General features: G+C 34.0%; 3 protein-coding genes across 6 annotated transcripts; 2 read left to right on the top strand and 1 right to left on the bottom strand.

The window, feature by feature from the left end:
* The first annotated feature begins 794 nt into the window (after positions 1-794).
* LOC114177222 (protein TPX2-like) lies at positions 795-8,628 on the top strand. 3 transcript variants are annotated; one of them, XR_014993455.1, is made up of 17 exons: positions 795-1,173; positions 1,375-1,533; positions 3,875-4,016; positions 4,311-4,416; positions 5,004-5,054; positions 5,387-5,484; positions 5,580-5,655; positions 5,745-5,807; positions 5,961-6,044; positions 6,164-6,219; positions 6,311-6,389; positions 7,388-7,450; positions 7,546-7,608; positions 7,791-7,868; positions 7,990-8,034; positions 8,200-8,276; positions 8,375-8,628. XR_014993455.1 is itself a non-coding variant. In XM_028062489.2 (16 exons), exons 1-16 carry the CDS (start codon positions 984-986, stop codon positions 8,391-8,393), a joined length of 1,404 nt encoding a protein of 467 aa, XP_027918290.1. In that variant the 5' UTR covers positions 796-983; the 3' UTR covers positions 8,394-8,628. The 3 variants fall into 3 exon arrangements, 1 of the variants encoding a protein (XP_027918290.1); XR_014993454.1 differs by having other exon boundaries at positions 7,990-8,276; XM_028062489.2 differs by lacking the exon at positions 7,990-8,034 and having other exon boundaries at positions 796-1,173.
* Positions 8,629-10,959: 2,331 nt separating this feature from the next.
* LOC114178475 (Nucleotide-sugar transporter family protein) lies at positions 10,960-14,167 on the bottom strand. 2 transcript variants are annotated; one of them, XM_028064406.2, is made up of 3 exons: positions 12,746-14,167; positions 11,640-11,717; positions 10,960-11,467 (listed from the first exon to the last, which is right to left on the bottom strand). In XM_028064406.2, exon 1 carries the CDS (start codon positions 13,878-13,880, stop codon positions 12,822-12,824), a length of 1,059 nt encoding a protein of 352 aa, XP_027920207.1. In that variant the 5' UTR covers positions 13,881-14,167; the 3' UTR covers positions 10,960-11,467; positions 11,640-11,717; positions 12,746-12,821. The 2 variants fall into 2 exon arrangements, with proteins under 2 accessions (XP_027920207.1, XP_027920206.1); XM_028064405.2 differs by lacking the exon at positions 11,640-11,717 and having other exon boundaries at positions 12,746-14,166.
* A 5,597-nt stretch (positions 14,168-19,764) lies between these two features.
* On the top strand, positions 19,765-23,547 carry NUDX14 (nudix hydrolase homolog 14). Its single transcript, XM_028062175.2, has 7 exons — positions 19,765-20,198; positions 20,489-20,594; positions 21,485-21,562; positions 22,112-22,204; positions 22,292-22,384; positions 22,545-22,643; positions 23,094-23,547. Exons 1-7 carry the CDS (start codon positions 19,993-19,995, stop codon positions 23,328-23,330), a joined length of 912 nt encoding a protein of 303 aa, XP_027917976.1. The 5' UTR covers positions 19,765-19,992; the 3' UTR covers positions 23,331-23,547.
* The last annotated feature ends 72 nt before the right edge of the window (positions 23,548-23,619 follow it).

Here is a 23,619-nt window from a genome sequence, read left to right as displayed (position 1 = left end):
AAAGAAATATTGTAATTATTCTAGAAAAACACAATGGTAATAGAAATTGACATCTAAAAAAAAAAAACAGAAACAAGGCAGGCGCCGAAATTACAGAATCTCTCGTGAACAGGATCATCTTATCCCAAATCTTGAAAATTAAACTAATCCTAATTATCAAAACATAATGTCACCCCACAAGTAACACACAGTAGACAGAACAATGAAATTCCCCAGCTTGTATAGTTTTCTTCGTCATATGGATAAAATATTACCATAATTTCACCAATTTCTTACTCCCATAAATATGTAATTTAAGAACCATCCTCAATACATTCAAATTTTGTATGCTTATTCACACCTACCACACTTTGACAAATTTGGTACCCATATAAGATAATATATAACTAAATTTTTTTATAAGTAAAAATATTATTATAAATTAAATAAATAAAAATTTATAAACAATTTTTTTTCAATTTTGGAGATTTTATATAGGTAGAATTGGTATTAAATTCTTGCAAAAGAGTATTTTTAAAACGAAAATTGAAAAATTAATTAAATAAACGAAAAAGCTGCAAGGGGTTCTGTGCTTTGTCTCCTGCTGCCACCTTCCAAGTAAAGAATGGTAGTAGTACATTCCTCTTCACCTCGCACTAATATATTTCCTTTTAAAAACATAATTAATTAAAATTAAAATTAAAAATGGTATGATAGTACTACTTTCCTCTCCTTCACCATGCACTAAATATATTTCCCTTTAAAAACATAAAATAATAATAAATTACCATTTATTTTAATTATAGTTTAAACCAAACCCCTTCAGAACAGAACCCACTTCCCTCTTTCACTGTCACTGAGCAGCTATCTCTCTGTAAGCCCAAGAAACAGATTCTTCGGTGTTGGGATTAGATTAGGAGCTCCGAACCCGCATTGCACTCAGTTCACCTACTAAACGACAGCGTAGAGAAACAGATAGTGTCAGTGTGTGTGTGAAAGAGGTAATGTCGATGACGATGGTGATGGAGGAAGACGAAGACGCAGAAATAGAGCACGTCTTCGTTGCTCATGAAATCGATCTCGATTACGAGTTCGACGCTGCTCGGTTCTTCGATTTCACTCGACCGGAGACTCCAGCGGAAGCTCACCAAGCTGAGTTTTGGTTTCAAACTGCTGCTAGTTACCCTCCTTTGCGTTAGTATCCTTCTCTTTCTAACACGCTCGTCAAATATTTACATGAAGCGTTTCGTTTTCACATTTTTCGTTTGCCACATTCTGCCAAATTGTTTGCTATATTCGTTTTCCCTTTTTATTTTCGTTCTTTTCGGTCTACACACCCTTTTCTGCTGTTCTTGCTGAAATTACGAAATCTGTGTTGTTTTTTCTTTGCTTCAGCGTTTGTGAGAAGGCTGGTTATGAGAAAGGATTTGTTCTTGGACGATTTTAGCGATTCGCCAAAATCCGAACACCTGAACTGCACGAGTAATGTTGATGATGAAAAATCCAGTGTTCCGTTACAGACGGGAATTTTGGACACGGCTTTTGAAGATAATGGTATGCCTCCACCATTTTACTTTCTTCAATGCCGTTTGCTTGTTCTACTGAGTTTTCTTTATCTTTATGCAACTCTCATTCCCTCTGAAAGTTGTCCAAAACGACGTCGCAATCAACTTGCTTTTGTATATTTGTATATTCTACTTGTCTTTCCAGTGCTTCCTTTTGCCTGATGAATTTTTCAATTTCTATTATTATTTAGGCCTTAGGTGATCCGATTAAGCAGTAATTAGTTGTTACACTGATATTTTGTTTAGTACAGCTTCAACACTAGGGAATAATCATTTATCTTCATGAAACTCTTTTCTCAAACTAGCAAAAATAATTTATGATTTCTCTTAAATAAATTGGACCAAACACACTATGTAGTTTATGTATTGTTTTTGTTAATGTGAATTAAAAAGAATGGAAATCGGGAAGCTTAGTTTTCTGGCCTGGGATGTTCTGTATTTACATCCGCCTTTGTTGGGTAGGGTCTCTCTGTTGGTCATCATGTGGACCTATGTGCATTAAAATGTTCCGTGTTCTATCTGCTAGTTGAAGTGGAACCAATGAAAGTCATTGTTGTTGAATGTGGACACATTTTCTACCGCCTGTTACTTAGCAGAGAGTAAAATTTTACCAGGCTTGTTCTGTACAAGCCTTGGCGTAATTTTTAAATTATCACACTCTTGTTGAGGTCCTTCTCAAATAACTGCAACAGTGACCTGTATGCAGTACATATCTCTATTCCACTCGAAGTGGTAAGTTGAAAACTTTGTTATGTAGTGGGTTTATACAGAGATACATTTGTTACATCCAAGCTTTCTGAACTCAATACTTTTTCTTGACTTGTTGCCAATAACTTGGTATGCAATTGATAAGTGTACTAAATCACACAAGTAATAGAGTGGGAAGTTCAAGTATCATTTCCAAGAGACTTGTACAACATTTAACAACTCTTACAATCCATAACTCAATTAGACAACAAATTTCACAAAAACACCAAACAATATACTTCTACTTCCTTCTCTAGGATTCACACCTTTTGTCTAAACTTGAATAATAAAAACCCTATATCTAGCCATTTTTATTATAAGTTTGCATTAATGATCAAGATTCTGATTATGAATGACTAAATGTTCCACATCTATGTCTAACATATATTCCACATCTATGTTAGTATGTGAAATCTATTAGTTCTTTTATCCTAATCAGAGAGTGATGGAAAAAATTATATTGAATAGTGAAATTTACAAAGAGTTAAGAATACATTACTCCTTATCGGTCTGAATACTAGAATAAGAATAGAGATGAATGCCTCCAGCTTTCAGGATGCGTCTCTACCTTCTCTCCTTTTAGGTGAACTGTCCTTCTCCCAACAACAATAAGTGTACTGGAGTAACCAACTTTATAAATATTTTCTCTTGTTGATAACTTTCATAATCAATTTCTATTGATATTTTTCTTATTTTCTTTTATATTTCCACTTATGTGCAAAATATTAAAGATGTAAACTAAATATTTATCTTTTCCAATTTTATTAAATAAAACATAAAATCTCTAGAAAGATAGTAATAAAATAACAATAAAAGATCAAAATAAATAAAAAATAAAACATGATAATGCCAATATGCCTTCTTCTTTAACTGTTAGGACAAAAAACACTTGGTGGAAATATCTCTCAATTATTGGTTGGAATTCTACAAAATGATAGTACAAGACCGCTAAAAGTACCTACGGTAGCAATCTGATACCAATCATCCAGATGCTAATGTATGAGGGCAGTAAATATGCTCAGGGGCTTAGCACATTATAATCCTTATTATTATGTGAATAAAAGTATCATCAATTGATTAGTTTCATGAATGCATCTTTGGAGCAATCAGTTTCTTTCTAGAAATTAAATATACAATATCATGTGCTAATGATATTGTTTGATATATAATCCTGATTTTATGTTGCAAGTGTCTCTTGTGGTATGGTTATTCTTGGTATGACTGTGATTTCATTTTTTCTAAGGATTAACTCTCCCCAAAGCTTAAGGTGGCGACAATGTGTGATCTCACCTTACCTTATTTAGTCATGAAAAATGATGGGGCAGGAATCAAATTCCATACTACATAGTCATTTAGGCTTATACTATGTCAATAACTACTCTCCCAAAAGTCTAAGCTGTTAGATGGAAGTACTCGAGTGGTGTATATCTTTAACACGGAATTATTTTTTCCCAGCTTCTGATGTTTATAATATTGCTTTTGCAATTCTCACTCATTTTCTCTATATATCTGCCTTTTCTCTCTTTCATCTGTTCCAACTTATTCTTATTCTGCTTGAAAATTGCATTTGTGCATTTTTCTAGGACTTACATTTGGAAGTAAGACAATCGGGAATAATTTGAATTCTAAGGCTAAGTCTGCCGTGTCCAAGAGTTCAACACTAATGAAACCTACCACCAGTCAATTGGCCAAGCAAAATCTCCCTGCTAAAATTGTTGGTTCAAGGTGAATATTAGAATAAATTTCCATTTTTCATATTTAAAGTGACATGGTTTTTTCTTTGGGCGTGAGGAATAGAATGGCAATATAAATTGCCATTTGTTTTGAAATGTACCATTTCATTGAACTATACTACAGCATCTTTGTTTGCTTGAAGCGGTGAAATCACCAAATTGAGCGGGCATTTTATTTTCAATGAAGTCATATTTTTTAATAAGTATGTCTGTATATCTTTGATTTTTATTTTTTTTATGAAAAAAAAAACAGATAACCCTATATCTGCAACTCTTCCATTCTCAGATTTCAAAAGCTACTATCTCAGAATGAACAAAGTTTATCTATCTCTTCTGGGGTAGAAAGTCAAGCTGCCAAGAGGCAAAAACTAGAGGGCGGTCTCTTGTGTAAGGTCTGCGAGTTGCTCTATTCTTTCTTTTATAATTTTACAATACTTAAAGAAACTGCCTTAAGATTTGTCTCTTTGATCATAAGTAGATGTATACCAGAAATTTATCACAAAGATGACTATATAATGCTGTGAAATTTTACTCAGTTTCTAGCAAGTGGCAAATGGTTCATCTTCAGAAACTTTTCCTAACATTGTTACATTTGGATGTATCAAATTGCTCTATGGAACTTAAGTGCTTGGTTGATATTTGTCATGGGTAGCGGTCAAATGCATTAGTAGATTACATTTTTAGGGTGTGTTTGCGAGTTGGGTTTTGGACGAGAAGGGATGGGAGAACAAACTTCTCATTTCGAATAAATGTTCTCTATTTTTATTTTTTTGTTTATTTTGTATATTACATAATTTAAAAATAAAAAATGTTCTCGCGCTTTCCTTTACCCTCAAACATGCTCTTAGTCTTCAAGGTTTGGGTGGCAGTGGGAAGTACTTAAAATGTGGATCAGGAACTCGAATGCTGGTTAAGTAATGTTGACATCACATTTATTTTAGACAGGGTGCTTGAAATGCTTACTGTTTTGTCTCTGCAGGTTCCAGATGTGAAGCCTCAAACCAATTTTTTCCACAAGACTCGAATGAGGGTATGAATCCTAATGCAGAATTGTTGAATCTTCCCTTGGTAAATGTAAATTATTCAAAAATTGTCAAGTATTCTCTTGATATGATTTGCACGGTACTTGTATTTTTGTCCTTAAGACGTTATTCGTTATTTGATTTTTCAAAAAAAGAAGTAACAAAAGTTCATTTTTTTTTCTTAATACAATGCTGTTGTTGAGTGGAAATTTGTTAATGGCTAAAGGTATCCTCTATTAAGTATGAATTTTGTATATCTTTGAGGAATATGATCTTGTTTCTTAAGGGGGCAGGAAAAAGGTTCATGTGATATACTCTACCCAATTGTATGTTCGTGTAGGATGTCATGGTTGAACAAAACTCTACATGTTCGAAGCTGAGGCTTACTATTCCAAGGGAGCCTGACCTTAGAACAGCACAGAGAGCACATAGGATAAGGTTTGTGATTGTGAATGTATGATGTTCACTGAAATTTGGATGATGAGTGTTCTTCTTTAAGACAGTAGCCATTAAGAAATAAATGTGTTCTGCAGACCTAAAAATGTTGCTGAGGCAGAGCGAGTAACAGTTGCAGCTCCCAGATTCAAAGCTCGCCCATTAAATAGAAAAGTTAGTTCTTGTTTAAGTATAATTTCTTTTGTTTGATTAATTTGGTGCATTGTTCTCATCATCTTCACTAAATTATGTTCACAATCTAGATTCTTGAGGCTCCTTCATTGCCACCTCCCAAAAGGAGCACTCCACGGTTGCCTGAATTTCAAGTAAGCTCGAGTTCTGATATTTAATTTCTCTATTCATCCATATTTATCACCATACTGTTATTATAAAAGGAAAAGTACTGAACAAATAATCAGGAAAATGATTTTGTTTCTACGTATTTATCTTTAAGTTCAGGTTTCTGTATTACTTCTCAGGAATTTCACTTGAAAACTTCGGAGAGGGCAATCCAACACACATCTGCTACGTCATCTTCACTTCACTGCTATGATTCTGATAAGGTTAATTTCATACACTTGTTATGTATTTTTTTATTGTTGATATGCGTTTTTTTGTTTCATTTTCCTGTTGCACGATAGATATGATTAGCTTGTCTGAAACCGAAGTTATCTGGTTGCAGGGTTGGGACAAGCATACTAACGTTTCTTTAGAAAATAGAATCAAGGATTTAAGAAGGTAATAAATTTGATGATAGTGATAATGGTCTTTCAAACTTTGACTATTCATGAAACAGTTGTACTAACTACAAAATACTCTCTGTCCATAGACCTACCCCAGGAGGTGCACCAACGTATGATGGATTGGGGTTTACACACATTTTTAAAGCTCGGCCACTTAATAAGAAGGTAATGAGACGTCAATAATAAATTTGGATGAGGTACATGATAGTAACTTGTTAGCAAAGAATAAAATGTAAACCATTATTATATTTTCTGGTGGCATGATGAGATATGATTTTAAAATTTTTCATTATGATTTGAAAAGTTTTCCATTTGAAATAGTTTATACAATCTTCATGCTTCGATGATGAAAATATAACAAACTTGCACAGACGGTAGTGTTTTTATTGCATGAAACAATAGTATTTATCTCTTTCATAGTAGTATAGGGCAACATTAAATCATTGATATCTCATCACCATCAAGCTGTTATATAAACACAATTCATATTAAAGCCGGGTCTAACTTAAGTATATCATTTATAAAAAGAAGTTTTTCCTGAATTATCTTGACTATGATATACATTATGGCTTATAGATGCATGTAGCTACTGATACTGACTTCTTTCTCAAACTCTGCGTCTGGGCCTCAGTATTTGTTAAGCTATATAAACATAATTAAGCACGTAATTTGATAATAAATGCAGCGCTATTCTTTTACCATCCATTTTAGTTAAGATGAAGCTGCAAGTGAAAAACACCTTCTATAATTTTGCTGGATTCAATAGTATCTTTCCGTTTCAATCCTCTTTCTTCTATATTTTTACGTCAAATTTTCTTTCAAACTCTAATTTAAGCAAGTCTTCAGAAGAAAGGCGATTCTTTTTTTAAAGAGAGTTCAGGATTTACATATTGTTTCAGATAGTATCAGAATAACTTTCCAGGGGGAAATTTTGTACACAATCCTAAAGGCAATATAAGTAAAACTGATGAATGAAACTATTATGAGACAAGTAGATAACTCTCTATTTAGTTCATCTTATTGTCTTTTCATTATTATGTATGAGTAATCCGAGTTCTGAAAGATACCTGCAGAAGTCCGAAATTCAGATTCTTTTGTTCTCCCTGTTGTCTGTAATTTTGTCTTTTAATTTCATCTTTCATTCTTCCAATGTCTGACTACAGATAACTCAAAGTAAAGGAGATGGTGGTTTCCGTAACTGCAGACAGGAAACAACACTCCCAATGGTATGGCATAGTGCTTATTGATTTTTTCTTCCCATGACATTTTCTTTCTCAGAGTAGAAAATATTAATAATTGCGCCTTGCTTCAATTCATACAGGAATTTGATTTACAGTCTGAAAAGGAGGTTCAGCAAGATCCGCCAACTGAACTCTTTAGCAAGGTGATTTTTCTTTTCCTTTTTAATTTATATTTCGGGCTACCTTTTTGCTTGGTGTACTTTCTTGAGTTAATTCTCGAGCCTTGCAGCATGTAACTTTGGCGCTTGAAATTTCGTATGGTTTTGTTGCTAATCATAAGATATATTTTAACGATTTCAATCTTTCAACTTTCTTGAAATGTTAGCTTTCTCTGGCATCTGAGTGCCAGCCAAATAATGGATCTCATTTCAAACTGCCTCAGCATTCCGGGATGTGTAGAAAGGTTTACCATCTACATTACTTTCTTTTTATAGTTTGTCCTACAATTTTGAATGGCACGTAAATGATCTTGGATTACTTTTTCGTGTTTGCATTATATTGAGTTATTTGTTTCTTGGTGCAAGGACTCAAAATAACATATATTAAATTCTTTTCGTCCGGACCAAGAGGTAATAATATATTAAGAATGTATTATGAAGAACACGACTTCTGTAAACATTTGCTTTTCCTATAACTTTCTAATTTTTAACATTTGAATGTGATATTTCTATCTTTAGTGATTCACCATTAATGACAAATTTCATCATCTAGCTGAGCTCAGACACGTGTTGCAGGAGAAGACTTTTATGTTTGGGGCAAGTCAAACTTCTCGAGGGAATCGCGGTTGCATCAATCTGATGGGTGGAAGGAGGTATGGGCTCTTCATGTTTAATTCGATTGTTAAATCAGAACTCAACATCAATTGATTGCTTATATAAGTGTGTTCAACATCGAACTGAAATATTCCAGGAGCTTAGGAATTCGGTGACTAAACTAGGGAAAATGTGCAACCTGCTTAGTTATGGGCATCAAACTAGAATTTTTGCTGACATGAGATTGACTGTACATAGTTGAATCTGACCGCGGATGATAGGTGTATATTTTTTTCTGTACACAGAATCTTACATTTTTTTTCTAGGTGAACAGCTTGTATCTTCTGTAACTGTCCTTGATCATAATTCAAAAAGTATATGATTAAAGGCGAGAGTGTTGCAGTCCCTTAAGCTTATGTTTAATTTCTCTTTTCATAGCATTAATCAATATGTAATTTATTTATCCTAATTTCTGGAATGGTATATGTAACTGGACCGAGTTCGGATGCGCAATCGACTGGTATATCCCTTTCACATTTCTTGGTCATTTCTCTTTCAACTTGAATTAACTTTTTGAAACGTATATGTAAGAGGTGGGAACAAACTTCCAATAAAGTTACTATCTAATCTCAACTCTTTGCACTTGTCATTTCTTCCTTTCTGATCTAGCCACAACCTAAAAGGAGCTTATATTTGTTGGTCCTCTATTCGATGAAGGGCCTAAGAGGACCACCATTTCACATAAATTAATTAGTATTGTATATCCGTCGTTAGACGTTGAATATAATTAAATGCCACTAATACAGTTGGCCAATAACTTGGCTCCAAACAAAGAACAGATGACATGTATCGCCATTTGGATTTTCAAACAAAACTAAATACCTTTTAGTTCCTAGAAATGACTGTTACATTCTTATGTCTGTTGCAAAAATTGAAAATTTAGTGTTGATTATTAGGAAAGTTGTAATTTCTCCTTTTATCATGTTCTCTACACTTCTATTCCTGTGAGGAGTGACGGAAAAGTGATTTTTTTCATGGAAATATAGGAAGTTATTATTTCATCAACGCAATTTTACTTAAATTATTTTAGATTTTAATTTTTAAGAAATACTAAAATGTTTTATCCAGTTATGTTTTGAATGTGTTCAAAAATAGCATTATTTTTAATTATAATATTCCGTGAAATGTTTTTATCATTCCTCTATTTTCTTTTTGCACTCTCTTGTAATTTTTATCATTCCTCTATTCACTCTCTTGTACTCGCAGTCAAAATTCCAATGCTTGATTTCATTCCCAAATGGCAGGCGCCACAATATCAAATGAAAAATTTACTTGATCCGTCGGCCGGACTAACTTTTTTTATTGTATCACCTTGTAAATAAGATTGATCAATTTATTTCGGCCACTTCCCAAGTCTTCAGGAATTATTACAGATAAATGTGTAGAGACAGTATTTGTACATACAAAATTTGACATAAAATTGTTTTAAAAATAAATATTATTGTTCTTTACAGGATTTTATATTCTGAAAACTTAGCATGATTTTATTTTTCATTTTTAACACTATCAAAAATCTCTTTGGCAGTGACACACGATGTACCTCGAGACTCTGGTAGAAGATAGATACAAGTGGTAATCAATTTTAGATTATAACAGTGGAAGTGTTATTGTGAATACAGGTTATTAAAGACATAATAGATGTTTAATTATTATGAATGAAAACAGTGGAAGGGTTGAAGGTTGAAATTAAGTAATTTCTTTTATTTAGAAAGTTTTTTATTTTTAATATTTTCTGTTTAAAATAATAAGTATTATCTATTTAAGAAAGCACTAATTTATTTGTTCTCAGAAAATAGAAACAGAAGCTTCAAATGTTACAAGTTGATATTTTTTTTTATATCGTTATTAATTATCTAATCAATCTTTATTGGAAACCTTGATTTATATAGTTCATACATAAAAGAAAATGTATTAAAAGTACGGACAAACAGAAACCACTCAAGGAGCCATGCTTCTATTGCACTATAGAAGCTGAAAACTTTAGTGGAGCAGCTTCCCCACAACTCTTAATATTAATATACACCCTCAAATATGTCTAGGGTCAGACTGCACCGAAAATCCTAATGGAAGATTTGAAGAAAATGTTTGTCTCATCTTCAATGTGTGTAAAAGTTGACTGAAGATAGTTCAATTATTTCTTTGAATCATTGAATGTACACCTAAGATTTTCTTATTCTTGTAATGCCTATGTATTGATACTTAGGTAGGGATCAAGGGTGACCAATGTTTAATTATTTGCTATGTTGCATTACATTAAAAAAAACTTATTGTCTCTCATTAAGGCTATTTATGATGAGAATATCTTAGTTATATACTTTATTTTGTTTATCAATAAAATATCAGTTCCATGTTATTTATCACTAAAATATCATTTCCATGTGGATCCACATATGTGATTTTCAGTTGTTTAAAATTATAGCGAGTTACTTATCAATTTTTTTTATAATGAGCAACATTGAACTTTGTTTTCTAGGGTAAACGAGAACACGGCTCAAACGATTCCGGAAATATAGTATCTATGGGAACCACAATCTTATCGAATTCAATCTCTTTAAAAACATTAATGTTTTGTCCCTACAAAAGGTGAATTTAAAATGAAAATGAATTGCATGTCCCACAAATACGCGAATTGAACTATGATCACGTGCTGTATTAATTTAATATTTTAGGTAAGAAGTCACATGCCGCCTTGGCGTAAACAAAATCCATTAGTGGCATTATTACACACCTAACATCGACCTAGTACACAAGTCAAGTGAAGTTCGTATATTAGTCCCAAAACAACTTATGAAGAATAATTTATTAAGCTGAATCTGTAGTGGGATTAGCAACATCCTAGCAATACTTAAATAGCAATTTGACCGGCTTTAAACATGGACATCTCCCTACCCCTTTGACAAGTTTGGAAATTTAACAAACCAACATCTTAAACATATATATATATTCTGAAATACCCAATGCAACTTTCAATCAGATTGACTAAGATGGAGTAACAGCAGCTAGTTTCATACATTAGGCCAAATGGATGCAATGAATGTCATTTTTCAATATTTTAGATGGTTGTTGTTGTTGTTGAAGTGTAACCCACATTGAAGCTTAAAGCACAGTTTAGGACACAGGTGATTGGTGGTGGTGAGTATGAAACATGACAGTCTTTTCACTTAGTTTAGCGGCCACACTACGCTTTGACCTAGCAAGCCAAGCAAAACAGAAATTAGCAAAATCAGGTGCAATTTAGGCAGGGAGGGAAGAAGTGTTGTTGATGTATTTCAATTTGAATGCATTTTGTGCCTGAGATATCACACGAGAGCATGGGGAACCAGACTTAGTTTTTGGAGTTATACTTAATCGGAATTACTCACCATAAGAAAGCCAATAAACATTCTCCCCAATATCAACTCAATTTATGCAACTCAATGTGTTCAATTGTACATTTGAACCTGCACAACAATTTCCATACATTTTGAACCAAGCAATACATACAAATCATCTTTGTTCCATTCAACTGCTGAAAATGAACTCTAATTACTAATGGTTCTTTAAGCAGAGAAATAAAATCCTGCTCAGATGTTAAAAGATTTGTGCTGAAAGAGTAAAATAATTTACACTAAACTTGGCTATATCCATCAAAGTTGCTGTAAACACTAACACTCAGAACAAGTGGCCATGAAATATAAACTTCCAAAAGGTCCTTTGAAACTAGCCAGATTATGATTAACATTGACAAGCCTTATCAATAACTAAGCTATCACTGGGACTGGTTTCAGGGTACTCAGTTTACTCCAGAAGTACTTTAAGAGTAATTAATAAAGTTGGCACTGGATATATGTGAAAGAAAGAGGAGCAATGGGTGACTACATAGAACTGAAATTGGAAGCTTAATTTCATGAATCGCAGAACAATACAAAAAGAAACTACAATTCCTTAACAAACAAACACAAACAAAAGAACAATGTCTGAATCGTTAATATTACTGCATTGACAAATCGTCATTATGAAACGGTTCGGCGGATAAGGTCAGCCCTAGATGGCCATAAACCGAAAGAGGCAACCATACAAGCAGTTGGCTCTAAGCTCACAATCGAATCTGACAAAGCACCAAATGAGGAAAAGACAAGAGATGAAAAAAAAAAAAAAGATTATGTGATTGGCAAAATGCAGCGAGGGAGAATTTTCCTCCCTCACGAAATACACATAAGTTTTCGTTCTTTGAACGTTTTATGTATGTTGCCAAAGGGCACAGAGCGTTTGATATATAAGCTTACACAACAGGTGAGAGAAAATCAGAAACCCAACCCAATCCAAGAACAACAAAAGTAACCCTTCCCCTCTTTCTGTTTCTCCGTCATTCCTATACAGTCCAATTGCTGTAATGAACTCCCTCCAATATCCACGGAAATAGAATCAAATCAAAGTAAATCGGCGCAACATAAAAAAGAAGAAGAAGATAAAAGAAAGAAAGAAATACCCGAAGATGCAGGGTGGGTTAATAATGGCTTTATGAAAAGGCAAAGGAGAAAAAGAAACGGCTTCGTGCGAATCAATCAATGAGTCGTAACTTTGGACCTCTTCTTGGCTTCGCTGTAAAGCACCACCCCCATGATCGTGATTCCAAAACCCGCCATTCCCATAACCGTCACCGGATTCCTGAAAATCAAAACCGAAACCACAGCCGCCACGGTGGCTTTGGCATTCCCCAACACCTGAAGCGTCAACGCGCTGGTGTGCTTCGTCACCAAGAAGTTGGTCAAGTTGACCAAATAAGCGACGGTGGCATTCCCAAGCAGCAAGAACAAAATGAAAGGGTCTCCCCTGGCTTTCTCCACAGTGAGAGCGAACACATTCCCTTCGATGTAGAGAGTAAACGGCAACAGTATGAAAGCCGCCAAGGGAGCCATGTAGAGAAGCAAGTTCATGGAGTGAAGCTTCTCCGCCTCAGAGGTCAAGAGAATCCCCTGAACCACGGACTTCAAAGCTCGACCGGCAGTTGAACCGACACACACCAAAAACCCGAACAGATGAAACAAAGGCTCGCTATTGCTCGCAACCACGATCCCAAAGACAACGGGCAAAAGCGCCAGGTAAACCTCCGCGGTTTCCTTCTTGCAGGTGATTACGAAGGCGAAGATGGCGGTGAAAAACGGCGTCGTGGCGCCGATGGCTTGGTTGAAGGAGACGGGAAGGTAGCGGAGCGAGGTGTTGCCGCAGACGACGGAGAAGCAGAATATGGCGCTGAGGGCGAGGATCTTGAGGAACTGCTTCTTGGAGTGGATGTGTTGGAGGGGAACGATTTCAAGAAAGTTGATGGAGGCGTAGGAGTAAGCGGCGCAGGATAGCATGTGGAGCATTGTGAGGAAGATGGGGTAGCGGTAGCCGTAGTAGCTGAGGAGGTACTTGTTCAGGAGCAGGACGCCGATGTTGGATAGGTACCACGACGCAATGATGAGGGCGGTCACCACCGTCGGCGAGAGTCCCCCGCCGTTGGATCCGAAACTGTTACGGTGCTCCCCCGGCGGCGTGGGCGGAATGTCGAGCACCTGCTCCGTACTGTCGAGCCTAGGATTGCTCATTCGGCGCGTGGTCCATGTCTGCGCCTCCACCATCGCCGACAGCACGCTCCGCTTTCGGGGATGCTAAGGTTTTTGTTCGGTTTGAGCGGCCAGATCTGAAGTGAAGCGGAGTAAGGCGATGGTGTTGTGGGGAGGGAGAGTAATATTTGATCGCACGATGGGGTTGGGAGATTTTGGAGCGTTGGATGAAGATTGGAGGGAAGAATAATAAATAATTAAAGAGGGTTTGGTTGAGTGTTGGGGTGGGCCAGGGTTGTTTTGCGTTCCCCAAAGATGGATGGCTTACACACCTTACATCCTCCGTTTAGTCTCTCCTTGCACATGTTCACCTTCCTGTCGGTGTTCTCTTCTGTAACATCTTGATACCGATTACCTCTTCTTCTCTCTTTTTTCTTTTTTTTTTTCCCTCTCAAATTTCACTTCCTTCTTCCATTTTTTATTTACCTACTATATTCTAATATAAGATATGCTTCCTGTATTTCAAATTATACAATTATTTCAACTTTTTATTGTTTCAATTTTTAGTTCAACTATTATTTGCATGCACTTTGGATCTGTCATTCAAAATTCAGTTCGAAGAAACTAAAAATCCTCGTAACTCTAAGAATCATCAATTAATGTGAATTTAAAACTTCCCTTGGATCTAAGAAGTCAACGAGTTTTAAAATCCCATGATCGAAAATTAAAAAAAAAAAACATTATTTTTCGTGGAAAAAAAAACATTTGTGGTTTTGTGGCATAAAATATGGAACTAAAAGGATCTAAAGCTTAAGTGTTTTAAAATGGACTTAGAATGTGAATGCAAGATTGTAACGATAGGAGATGCGATCTTTGTCCCGTTGATAAAGTGGTGTGCTTATGATATTTGAAAGATTAGCGTGAGTTAGTGGTGTTTTGTTGTGTGGGCTTAAAACAAAATATAACGCGTCTATTGGTGTGTGGATTTTTTTGAATAAGTTTTAAGCAACAACTTTGACTGCTGCTCTAAATTTGAGGACTCTTTTTACAACGTCATTTTGTTTGATTCCATGACTTCGCACAAAATCCGGGTTTCTGCACTGTAATAAATAAACCACTCCAACTACAACTTCACGTTTCTAATTAAAACACTCCTTTATGCTAAACACCTTAAAAAATACATTTACTTATTATAAGAATCGTTAAATAATATACTTGGTAAAAGAAAATTTTTGTTATTCGTTGATGATTTTCACAAATTAATAATTAGTGTTCTCATAAAAATTAACAAATTTCTTTTATTTAAATACATTAAAGTCTTGTTCTCATGTCACTGTCTTTAATATATATGCTGAAACATTTGTATTTATTACAGCCTTTTTTTCGCGATACACTTGGCGTGTTACCACGTTCAGTTGCTTCCGATCAAGTCTGAAGGGAATTGATTAATTAATTAATAATGCAGACAGAGTATGGCAAGGCCAATATTTTAGTTCTATTTTTTATTTTTTTTGAACGCAGTGAAATGCTTATGCTGCATTGTGACAATCAAAGAATAACCGAATCTGAAAATTTTCGCATATTTTGTAACTTTCAATGGATTAGTTGCAAGCTTCATATGTTATTCTTCATCTTTAATAACATTAAAGTAATATTTACCCTACTATATATGAGGATTATTTTATGCCTTTTTTTTTCTTTTGTCTTTCCCCGAGTTCAGGTTATAATTAGTTATTCTTTTTGGGATTATATTTAGGTCTAAATCAGGAATTCATAATCCTTTATTATGTTCATTGTTGTTATGATAATTAATTATTTGATTGATCTGGGGAAATATGAATGATTTTCTTATTACACTCAATTGCTTCCGGAAAGAATTTTATATTTTCGACAACATACCAATTTGTCATTGGAATTGGCAAGATACCTATTAACATCATAATAATTTTAAATCCAAATTATTTAATTGTAAGAAATGGAAATAGAGAGATATACAGAAGAAAATAATTTTGTAGTGTTGATAGTTGGAATATTACAATAACAAGGCAAAAAAGCATCTAGTCCAATAATTGAATGTAGTAAATAGGCAAAAGAAACAGTAACTAAAATTAGTAATCAGTTTATAATCTATGATACCTGGATGAAGTTGGATTATGTATGTTATCTAGGTTTAGTGGAAGATTCTTTTTTAAATATAAAGAATATAATATTGTTGTTGGAAGTGGTTTTCTACAAGTTGAAACGAAGAAAAAATAGGTAAAGGTTGATAATTTTGTATAAAATCATCCCGAGGGACTTTAAAGTATGGGTATAAGGAACTAAGTAAAAATAAATTTGGGAATGAAATTATGAGATCTATTTTCGTTTATGTTTGAAGTTTTATTAAAGATTTTAACCTCCATGAAATTCTCACAATAATTTTTTTTTCTAGAGTTATGTATATGGAAGTTATGGAATAACATTTCTCTTTCAAAAATCGAAGAGTTTAAAAACCTTTTAGTATTGTGGGAAGACACGTCTCATTTACTATGATTGAGAAAGTACGTTGTAAATGTCTTATATAATAGATAATAACTATTATCTTCATTTATACCAAAGAAGATTTACTTTTACGGTATATATATCTTTTTCTAATTTTATTCTTAAATAAATAACTGTATTTTTAAATTAAATTAATGATTTACTAATTTTATTTTTTAAATTTAATCATTTTTATTTAACTTTTTTTTTTAAATTAACTATTTTTTAAACTAAATTAATCCTCTTTTACGTCTAGCCTTTACATGTCATATGCAAATATTATTCAATTATTTACATATTTTGGTTTCAAGGGTTGGAAAATATAAGGTAGAAGTGAATATTCTTTAATTTGCCAATAATACAATTTTCATAGAAAAGGCTTGTTGGAAAAAATGTAAAGTACTTAAAGCTATCCTCGAATGTTATGAAATGACATCATAACAAAAGACAAATTTTAATAAGAGTAGATTTGGAACATTTGGGATTAATCATGAAGTGGTTAAAAGTATAAATGACAAATTAAAATACGAAATTTTGGAATTTCCTTTCATTTGTTTAGGGATGCCCGTAGGTACTAACCAAAGGAAGTAAAGTACTTGGGGACCTCTTATGTAAAAAGTTAAGGAGAAACTTGGGAGTTGGAAAAGGAAGATAATTCTCGGATTGGGAGGTTGTGTACTTTAAATTTTGTTATTAACAATTATTACATTATTTTGCATATTTTTCTTTAAGACAATTAAAACAATGGTGAGAAAATTAGGTCATATGTTGGTGGATAAGGAGTAAAGAACAACTATATGTTTTAACAAGGGATTATTAGGCAAATAAAAGTGAGGTTTGCCGCAAAAACAAAACTCAATGCGGTGTAAAATCCTTAAGGCCAAGTAGGGTGGGAAGAATGATGATAATGCTAATAAGAATAAAAGAAAAGTATATATATGGTGGAAGGATTTCAAGAAAGTGTACGGAGAAGACAAATGTTAAAATGGATGGTTTGATGAAAATATTACAAGAAAAATTTACAACGGATATGAAGTAAGTTTCGAGTTGGTCTTTTGGATGGAAATAACAACAAGGATAAATGTGTAGTGAGTTTAATTGTTTATTCACAATATCATAACAAAAAAACGAGAATGTTAATGAGATAGGGAAATAGGTAGAAGGAATATGGAGGTGGAACTTGGTACAGAAAAGTAGGCTTGTCAAAATGAGTTTAGATTTATGGGTCAACCTGATCGATGACATATTTAATTATAAAACTTCATTTTTTTTAAGGATTAAATATGTTTTCAATCTTTAAATTTTGATGTGAAATTGAAATCTATTCATATTCTAAACTTTAATATAGGTTGGTCCTCAAACTTTAAAAATTAATGAATATAATCTTCTCAATCCAACTATGATAAAAAAATTTAACATGTCAAACTATGTTTTAGGCTAATGTTTGAACTGTTTATACTGTTTCACTCATTTCAATTTAAATGTTAGTTTGAAACATCGTTTAAGATGTAAAAAAATTAACAAAGTTTGATTAAAATGATTATATATATTTAATTTTAAGGTTTGAAGACCAAAATATATAAAAAATTGGAATATAAACGAATTCCAATTTTGCATTGAAATTTAAAAACTAAAAACATATTTATCTGTATTTAATATGAATATTTATCTTTTTCTTTAATATGGGTTATAATCTACTTTGCAACAACCTTTTATAAATATGTTTCATCATTTTTTTCACAATAATTATTTACTACTGATAATTATGTGAATTGAACCTTTGATTTTGTTTCAAAAGGATTAGAATATTAATTGTGCTTCAATGGTTTGTATTTGTTTGTTCAGTTATATTAAGTAATACTCTTAATTTTACTCGTTATCTTTACTGTATCAATTTTTAAGTACGATCAGTGTTTAGTAAAATAGATTAATGTTCTCGTTATATTATTATGAAGTTGAGTTAATTATAATTTGAAACAAGTTTGGAGAAGTTTGGAGAGTAGACAAGCACAAAATTTTTAAATCATAAAAAGAAACTAAAATTCAATTAACTTTATTTTTTCTTAATGCTCACCGAGTCACCCTACGTGATTACGGATTGTCATGTTCCAAATTTGTATAGGGAGTCAAGTATATCTCGGGCCTACCTAGGAATGAGTACAATCCCGTCTCAATAAGTGGTAGATACATATTGGCTTAATCCACATCTAGGCGTAGGGGGTACAAACGTAGATCTCGGTCTCATCTAGGGATGAGTACATCGTGGCCTCAACAAGGGGCAAATATATCTTGGCCAAATTCACATTTAGACTTAGAGGTAGAGACATACATATGGGTTCAGGCATACAAATGTACATGCATACAAACGTACATCCCAGCACACATGGGTTCAGGCTACATAGGTACATCCCAATACATATCTCAGTCATTCAGACGTATAGGGATGTCAAAACAATTCATACTTGCGAATAAAACCCGCAACGAGTAGAATATGGTTATTGTAAATGGATATCCGCAGGTAATGGATACAAATTTATTTTAATACTCGCATGTTAACGGGACGGGTACGGTATCATAATATTCATACTCGTGGATACCTGTACCCGCTATACTCTAATTTAAATTAAAAAATAATAAAAAAATATGATTAAAATATTAACATATTCATTTTGAATGAGTTATTTTTTTGTTAATTAGTTTAAAAAAAATCATTTATTTGTAAACTGTCATTCAACACTATTTAAATGATGAGTTAGTTGGACTTTTGTTTAAAATTTATAAATGTTATAAAATATTGTTAAATATTTTTTTTATTTTTTTTGTAAATATCAACGGGTACTCGTGGATATTAAAAAATTATGTGAGTACTTACCGACAAATATGAATACATAAATAGGACAGATATTTATCCAGATAAAATACGAGAGAGCTACTACTTCTGTATTATCCGCCTCGCCTCGCCTCGTTGACATCCTGCAAACGTACGTCCCAATAGGCTTAAGCATACATATATACGATGTACATTCCAGTACATAGGCGCATACATCACAGATGGACAAATGGGATATGAGCTATAGGAGTGCATTCAAGAATTATGGCAACATAAGCGGCATCAGGGAATGTAACGATTATGGTTACTATAGGCCATTCATGGAGTTTATTGATATTTATGAAGAGAATACAAACAGATACAATGGTAAGGTAACGAAGTTAAGAGTTAAATTCAGGTGATATAAAAAAATTTCAGTCCAAGTAAGAAATCTATCTTTTATCTCTTTGTCACCCCATAACTGGAAATCAAAGATAACTCGCTCTCATACAAGAAACAAAAATTAGTATCAAGTATCGAAAGGGCTTCGATCAAAATGCAAAGAGCTTCAATAAAAATAAGAATGTGATATATTGAACGAAAAAACGCGAGAGAAAGTGTATGACCAAGATAAGACACAGCTGGAGTAGGACGGTGGAAGAAGATGAGAAAGAACCACCAACAACTTCGGTCTTTTACACATTCCCACGGAGGTGTAAGAAGAAAACACAGGGTACAAACAGAAGTCCCCCAGTTCAAGAATTTGCAGATTTGGGCCAGAAAAAGCCTCGTTAATGAGCCCAAAAATAGGTGGAAGTGATTCTGCATCTTCTTGCTGAAGCCGAAGTATGAGCTTCAATGGCTACGAATGTTGGCGCTGTATGTGGTGCGCTGAAAAGGTTCAGTCGGCCTCACGCCTCCAATTGGGTTTGGAAGAAGAAAGTTTTCTGCTGCAAAATGTCCACCGAGTCACCTTCCTTGACTCACACAATCACACTGCCTAATAAACCCAATGAACCCGTTCACATTGTTGCTGCTCCTGGCGTCTCCCATTCTGATTTCTGGTCATCATTTATATTTCCTCTTTTTCTACTACTTAATTTTGAATGTGAGAGAAACGTAGATATAATCAAATACGATCTTGTTCCTTTGTTTTAAAATTCTAATAGAATCTAGAAGGTTTCATTCGGTTAGGTGTTATTTTTTATTGGTTCCCGTGAGAAACAATTGTAAAATAAGATTGACATGCTTGTATGTCGTTGTTGTTTGATAGGGGTAACTTGTTTCATTTTCTGTAACATTAGGTAGCTGGGGGGGTCCTTTAGGATTGTTGTTCACGTTGCCCTCCTTGCAGGAATGCTGTTGAATCCTCTTTGTTCAAGCAGTGGTTGCATAACTTGCAAACTGAGAATGGGATTCTAGCTGATGGCACCATGTCTCTCAGACAAGTTCTAGTTCAGGTAATCAAATATGTTTAGCTAAAACTTTTGATGAATGATACTTTGTTCGTGGAAGAGGTTTCTCTGCATTACTCTAGATCTTGGATCTGCATCACATTGGTTTAAATTTTGGACTATTTCACATTTAAGACGAAGGATTGGAATCTAATATATGCGACACCAAACACAACATGCATATCTCAGTCTAGAATGCATGACAAGCAACTTAATTGGTGTTGTTTTACTCTTTCTTTCGTGGCTTTAACTAAGATTGTGATCCATAGAAGGTAGTCATTTCAGAAAATATAGTTATAAAGCTTTTGTAGATTATAAGAAGCATATGTGATCTGATATGAGGCTTTGAGTATGGGCGAAGGGCAATGTTCTTGCGTCTGCAACTTCTGACGGCTGAATTTTGAAGGTCTCCTTCACTTTCACCTTGGTGATGGATGGAAATAATGGAGGAAGGAGTGATAACGAAACCTCCGTGACACATTGGTACTCAAAAATTTGAGTATGCAAAGGTTCAAGCAATGAGGGTAATTGGGCAAGTATATGCTCTGATGACCATAATTGGGTTTCCTATCCTTGCTTTTATGGAGGAGTTGCAGTGTCCAATTAGAAGTCTTCCTCTTTGACCTAATAAGTCTGGGGGAAGGCTGTAGTTTCCCCTTAGGTGTCTCTATGCGAGGTAACAAAACCTAGGGGCCAACTCTAACATTAGTTAGGAAGATGGGTTAGATCATATTGGGTTTTGATGCTACAGAGTCTTGGTAACCTTGCCCTGAACAATTTGTTTTTTGATCATCTAAGGATTTGTTACAAGGGAATTTAAGTAAAAGGATTTTTACATTGTATTCTTCGTTTATTCATATTTCCTTATAACTAACACAAATTTTATATATAAACAGGGAGTTGACATGTTTGGAAAGCGCATTGGGTTTCTCAAGTTTAAAGCGGATATTTTTGACAAGGAAACAGGGAAAAAGGTATGAGATGGTCTACATAATAGCTTTTCAATATATTAGCATTATGTCCTGCATTACTTTACTTACAGCTATGAGCTATGAATATTGAATAGTAGTACGCATATTGTCTTAACCTTCTCTCTACAAATTATTAAAATAAATGCACTACAATATCTGAGGGCAAGCCCAGAAGCAGTCATAAGGTTTTTGCTTTGTGACCTGGATCCATATCCTCAAAATAGCCTCTCTGCATCTAACTTCCCAGACCGAATTAGGTGCCCTTTGTGTTGTGCTACACCTTGCAATCTCACATAAGCTGGGGCTTTGTTAGATTCTCGTATGCTTGGAACAGCATTGTATTTCCACACACATCATGCAAAAACATGAGGGATTTGACCTGCCTATAGTAATCTCATGGCCATGTATCAAACACATCCTCTTTAGGGATTTAAGATGATTAAGACCTTGGACTTGCCGACTGTTTAACAAATATTTAACCACTTCAATTATCTATATTGAGTGCTCCCAATGCTGATCTCATTCCTTTATAATAAAGTACATTATAATTAGATTCCAGGCATTGTATTTGCAAGAGGACCAGCTGTGGCGGTGCTGATACTCCTGGAATCAGAGAGTGAAACATATGCTGTTCTTACAGAACAGGTAGATGCTGGTGCCTTGCAGCTTTTTTGTTTTTTGGTTAATTAGATTTATGACTGAATTTTTGTTATGACTATTCTTATTCATAAGGCAAGGGTGCCTCTTGGAAGAATTATTTTGGAATTGCCTGCCGGAATGCTGGATGATAACAAAGGTGATTTTGTTGGGACTGCTGTTCGCGAGGTCTACTTTTCTCTCCCTCTTACACAGTTCTTTTTATACATAGCAGTGCTGAAAGTGCACGTTTTGTGGCCTTTTTACTTGTATACACGACATTTTTTATCTTTTCTAGTACTATATGTCTTAAACTATACACGCTTTCTTGTATTTATGACTTTGATAGGTTGAAGAAGAGATTGGTATCAAGTTAAATGTAGAAGACATGGTTGACCTCACTGCTTTCCTTGACTCTACAACTGGATGCAGATTTTTTCCCTCTGGGGTGTGTTTCTGAGACTTTTGTCTTTGGGTTGCTTTTTCAAATTTCATGATCCTGCTTTGCAAGTTTTATTAATAATTTGGCATGGCAATAAGTATAGTTTAGTATCGTATCGTTATGTTAAAATGTTGCATTTATCAAACAATTAAGAAGCAGTTCAATTTCTGGTCATGTGAGGCTAATATAATAACTGTTGATTAATAAACCTTGCAGACAAGCCTTATACCGCTACATACTGAAAATATTTTATTAGTCCATAAATTTGTTGAAATGATTTGCTCGGAGTAAACTTATCAAATTAATTGACTTGTAAAATGTTTCAAAATTATTCTTAAGAAAGCATTGAAACTATCTAATCACTACATTTCTTTATACATTTAGCTGATAGAGTTTGTCCTTACTGCTTTTATCGCTTGGAAATCTAATTTTCATCTTTTTTGTTTTGGTGATAAGGGAGGATGTGACGAAGAAATCAGTATTTTTCTTTACAGAGGGCGTGTTGACAAAGAGATAATCACACAACTACAGGGAAAAGAGACTGGCCTTCGTGAACACGGGGAGCTAATTAAGGTACGCGTGGTACCTTACAAGAATCTCTGGCACACAACAGCGGATTGCAAAGTTTTGGTGGCTGTTGCACTGTTAGAAATGGCTATGAAAGATGGGCTATTGCCTACTTTGTCTACTTAATTAACTATTAGAAATAGAAATATATAAAAAAATAGTTCTTTTAACGACTCTAACTTTATCCCTGTTGCATATTGTACCCGACAAGAAGAATTGATTATTATTGTTGTGCTTAGCACTATTAGGACCTTGCAAATGGATACTTAATTGTACACCATTGCCATCAATGATTTGATACGGCCAACATAACATATTTAAAAGATGACCTAGTTAGAAGGAAGGATAGAGAAGAAGATTGTGAATTTGATCTTTTTTCTCATGCTAACGATTTGAAAAAATAAAGTTAATTTGA

Source organism: Vigna unguiculata, chromosome 3, assembly GCF_037176805.1.
Source record: "Vigna unguiculata cultivar grain cowpea cultivar isolate G323 ecotype 2 chromosome 3, ASM3717680v1, whole genome shotgun sequence".
NCBI lineage: Eukaryota > Viridiplantae > Streptophyta > Magnoliopsida > Fabales > Fabaceae > Vigna > Vigna unguiculata.
Note: the sequence above shows the minus strand (reverse complement) of the source record. Positions and strands in the feature narration are given on the sequence as shown.

Coding starts and splice junctions, on each gene's coding strand:
- LOC114177222 (XM_028062489.2), top strand. CDS start 984: ATGTCGATGACGATGGTGATGGAGGAAGACGAAGACGCAGAAATAGAG. Junction 5,485..5,579: donor CAGAGAGCACATAGGATAAG/GTTTGTGATTGT, acceptor TGTGTTCTGCAG/ACCTAAAAATGTTGCTGAGG. Junction 5,808..5,960: donor CACGGTTGCCTGAATTTCAA/GTAAGCTCGAGT, acceptor ATTACTTCTCAG/GAATTTCACTTGAAAACTTC.
- LOC114178475 (XM_028064406.2), bottom strand. CDS start 13,880: ATGGTGGAGGCGCAGACATGGACCACGCGCCGAATGAGCAATCCTAGG.
- NUDX14 (XM_028062175.2), top strand. CDS start 19,993: ATGGCTACGAATGTTGGCGCTGTATGTGGTGCGCTGAAAAGGTTCAGT. Junction 22,205..22,291: donor ATGCTGTTCTTACAGAACAG/GTAGATGCTGGT, acceptor CTTATTCATAAG/GCAAGGGTGCCTCTTGGAAG. Junction 22,644..23,093: donor GCAGATTTTTTCCCTCTGGG/GTGTGTTTCTGA, acceptor TTTGGTGATAAG/GGAGGATGTGACGAAGAAAT.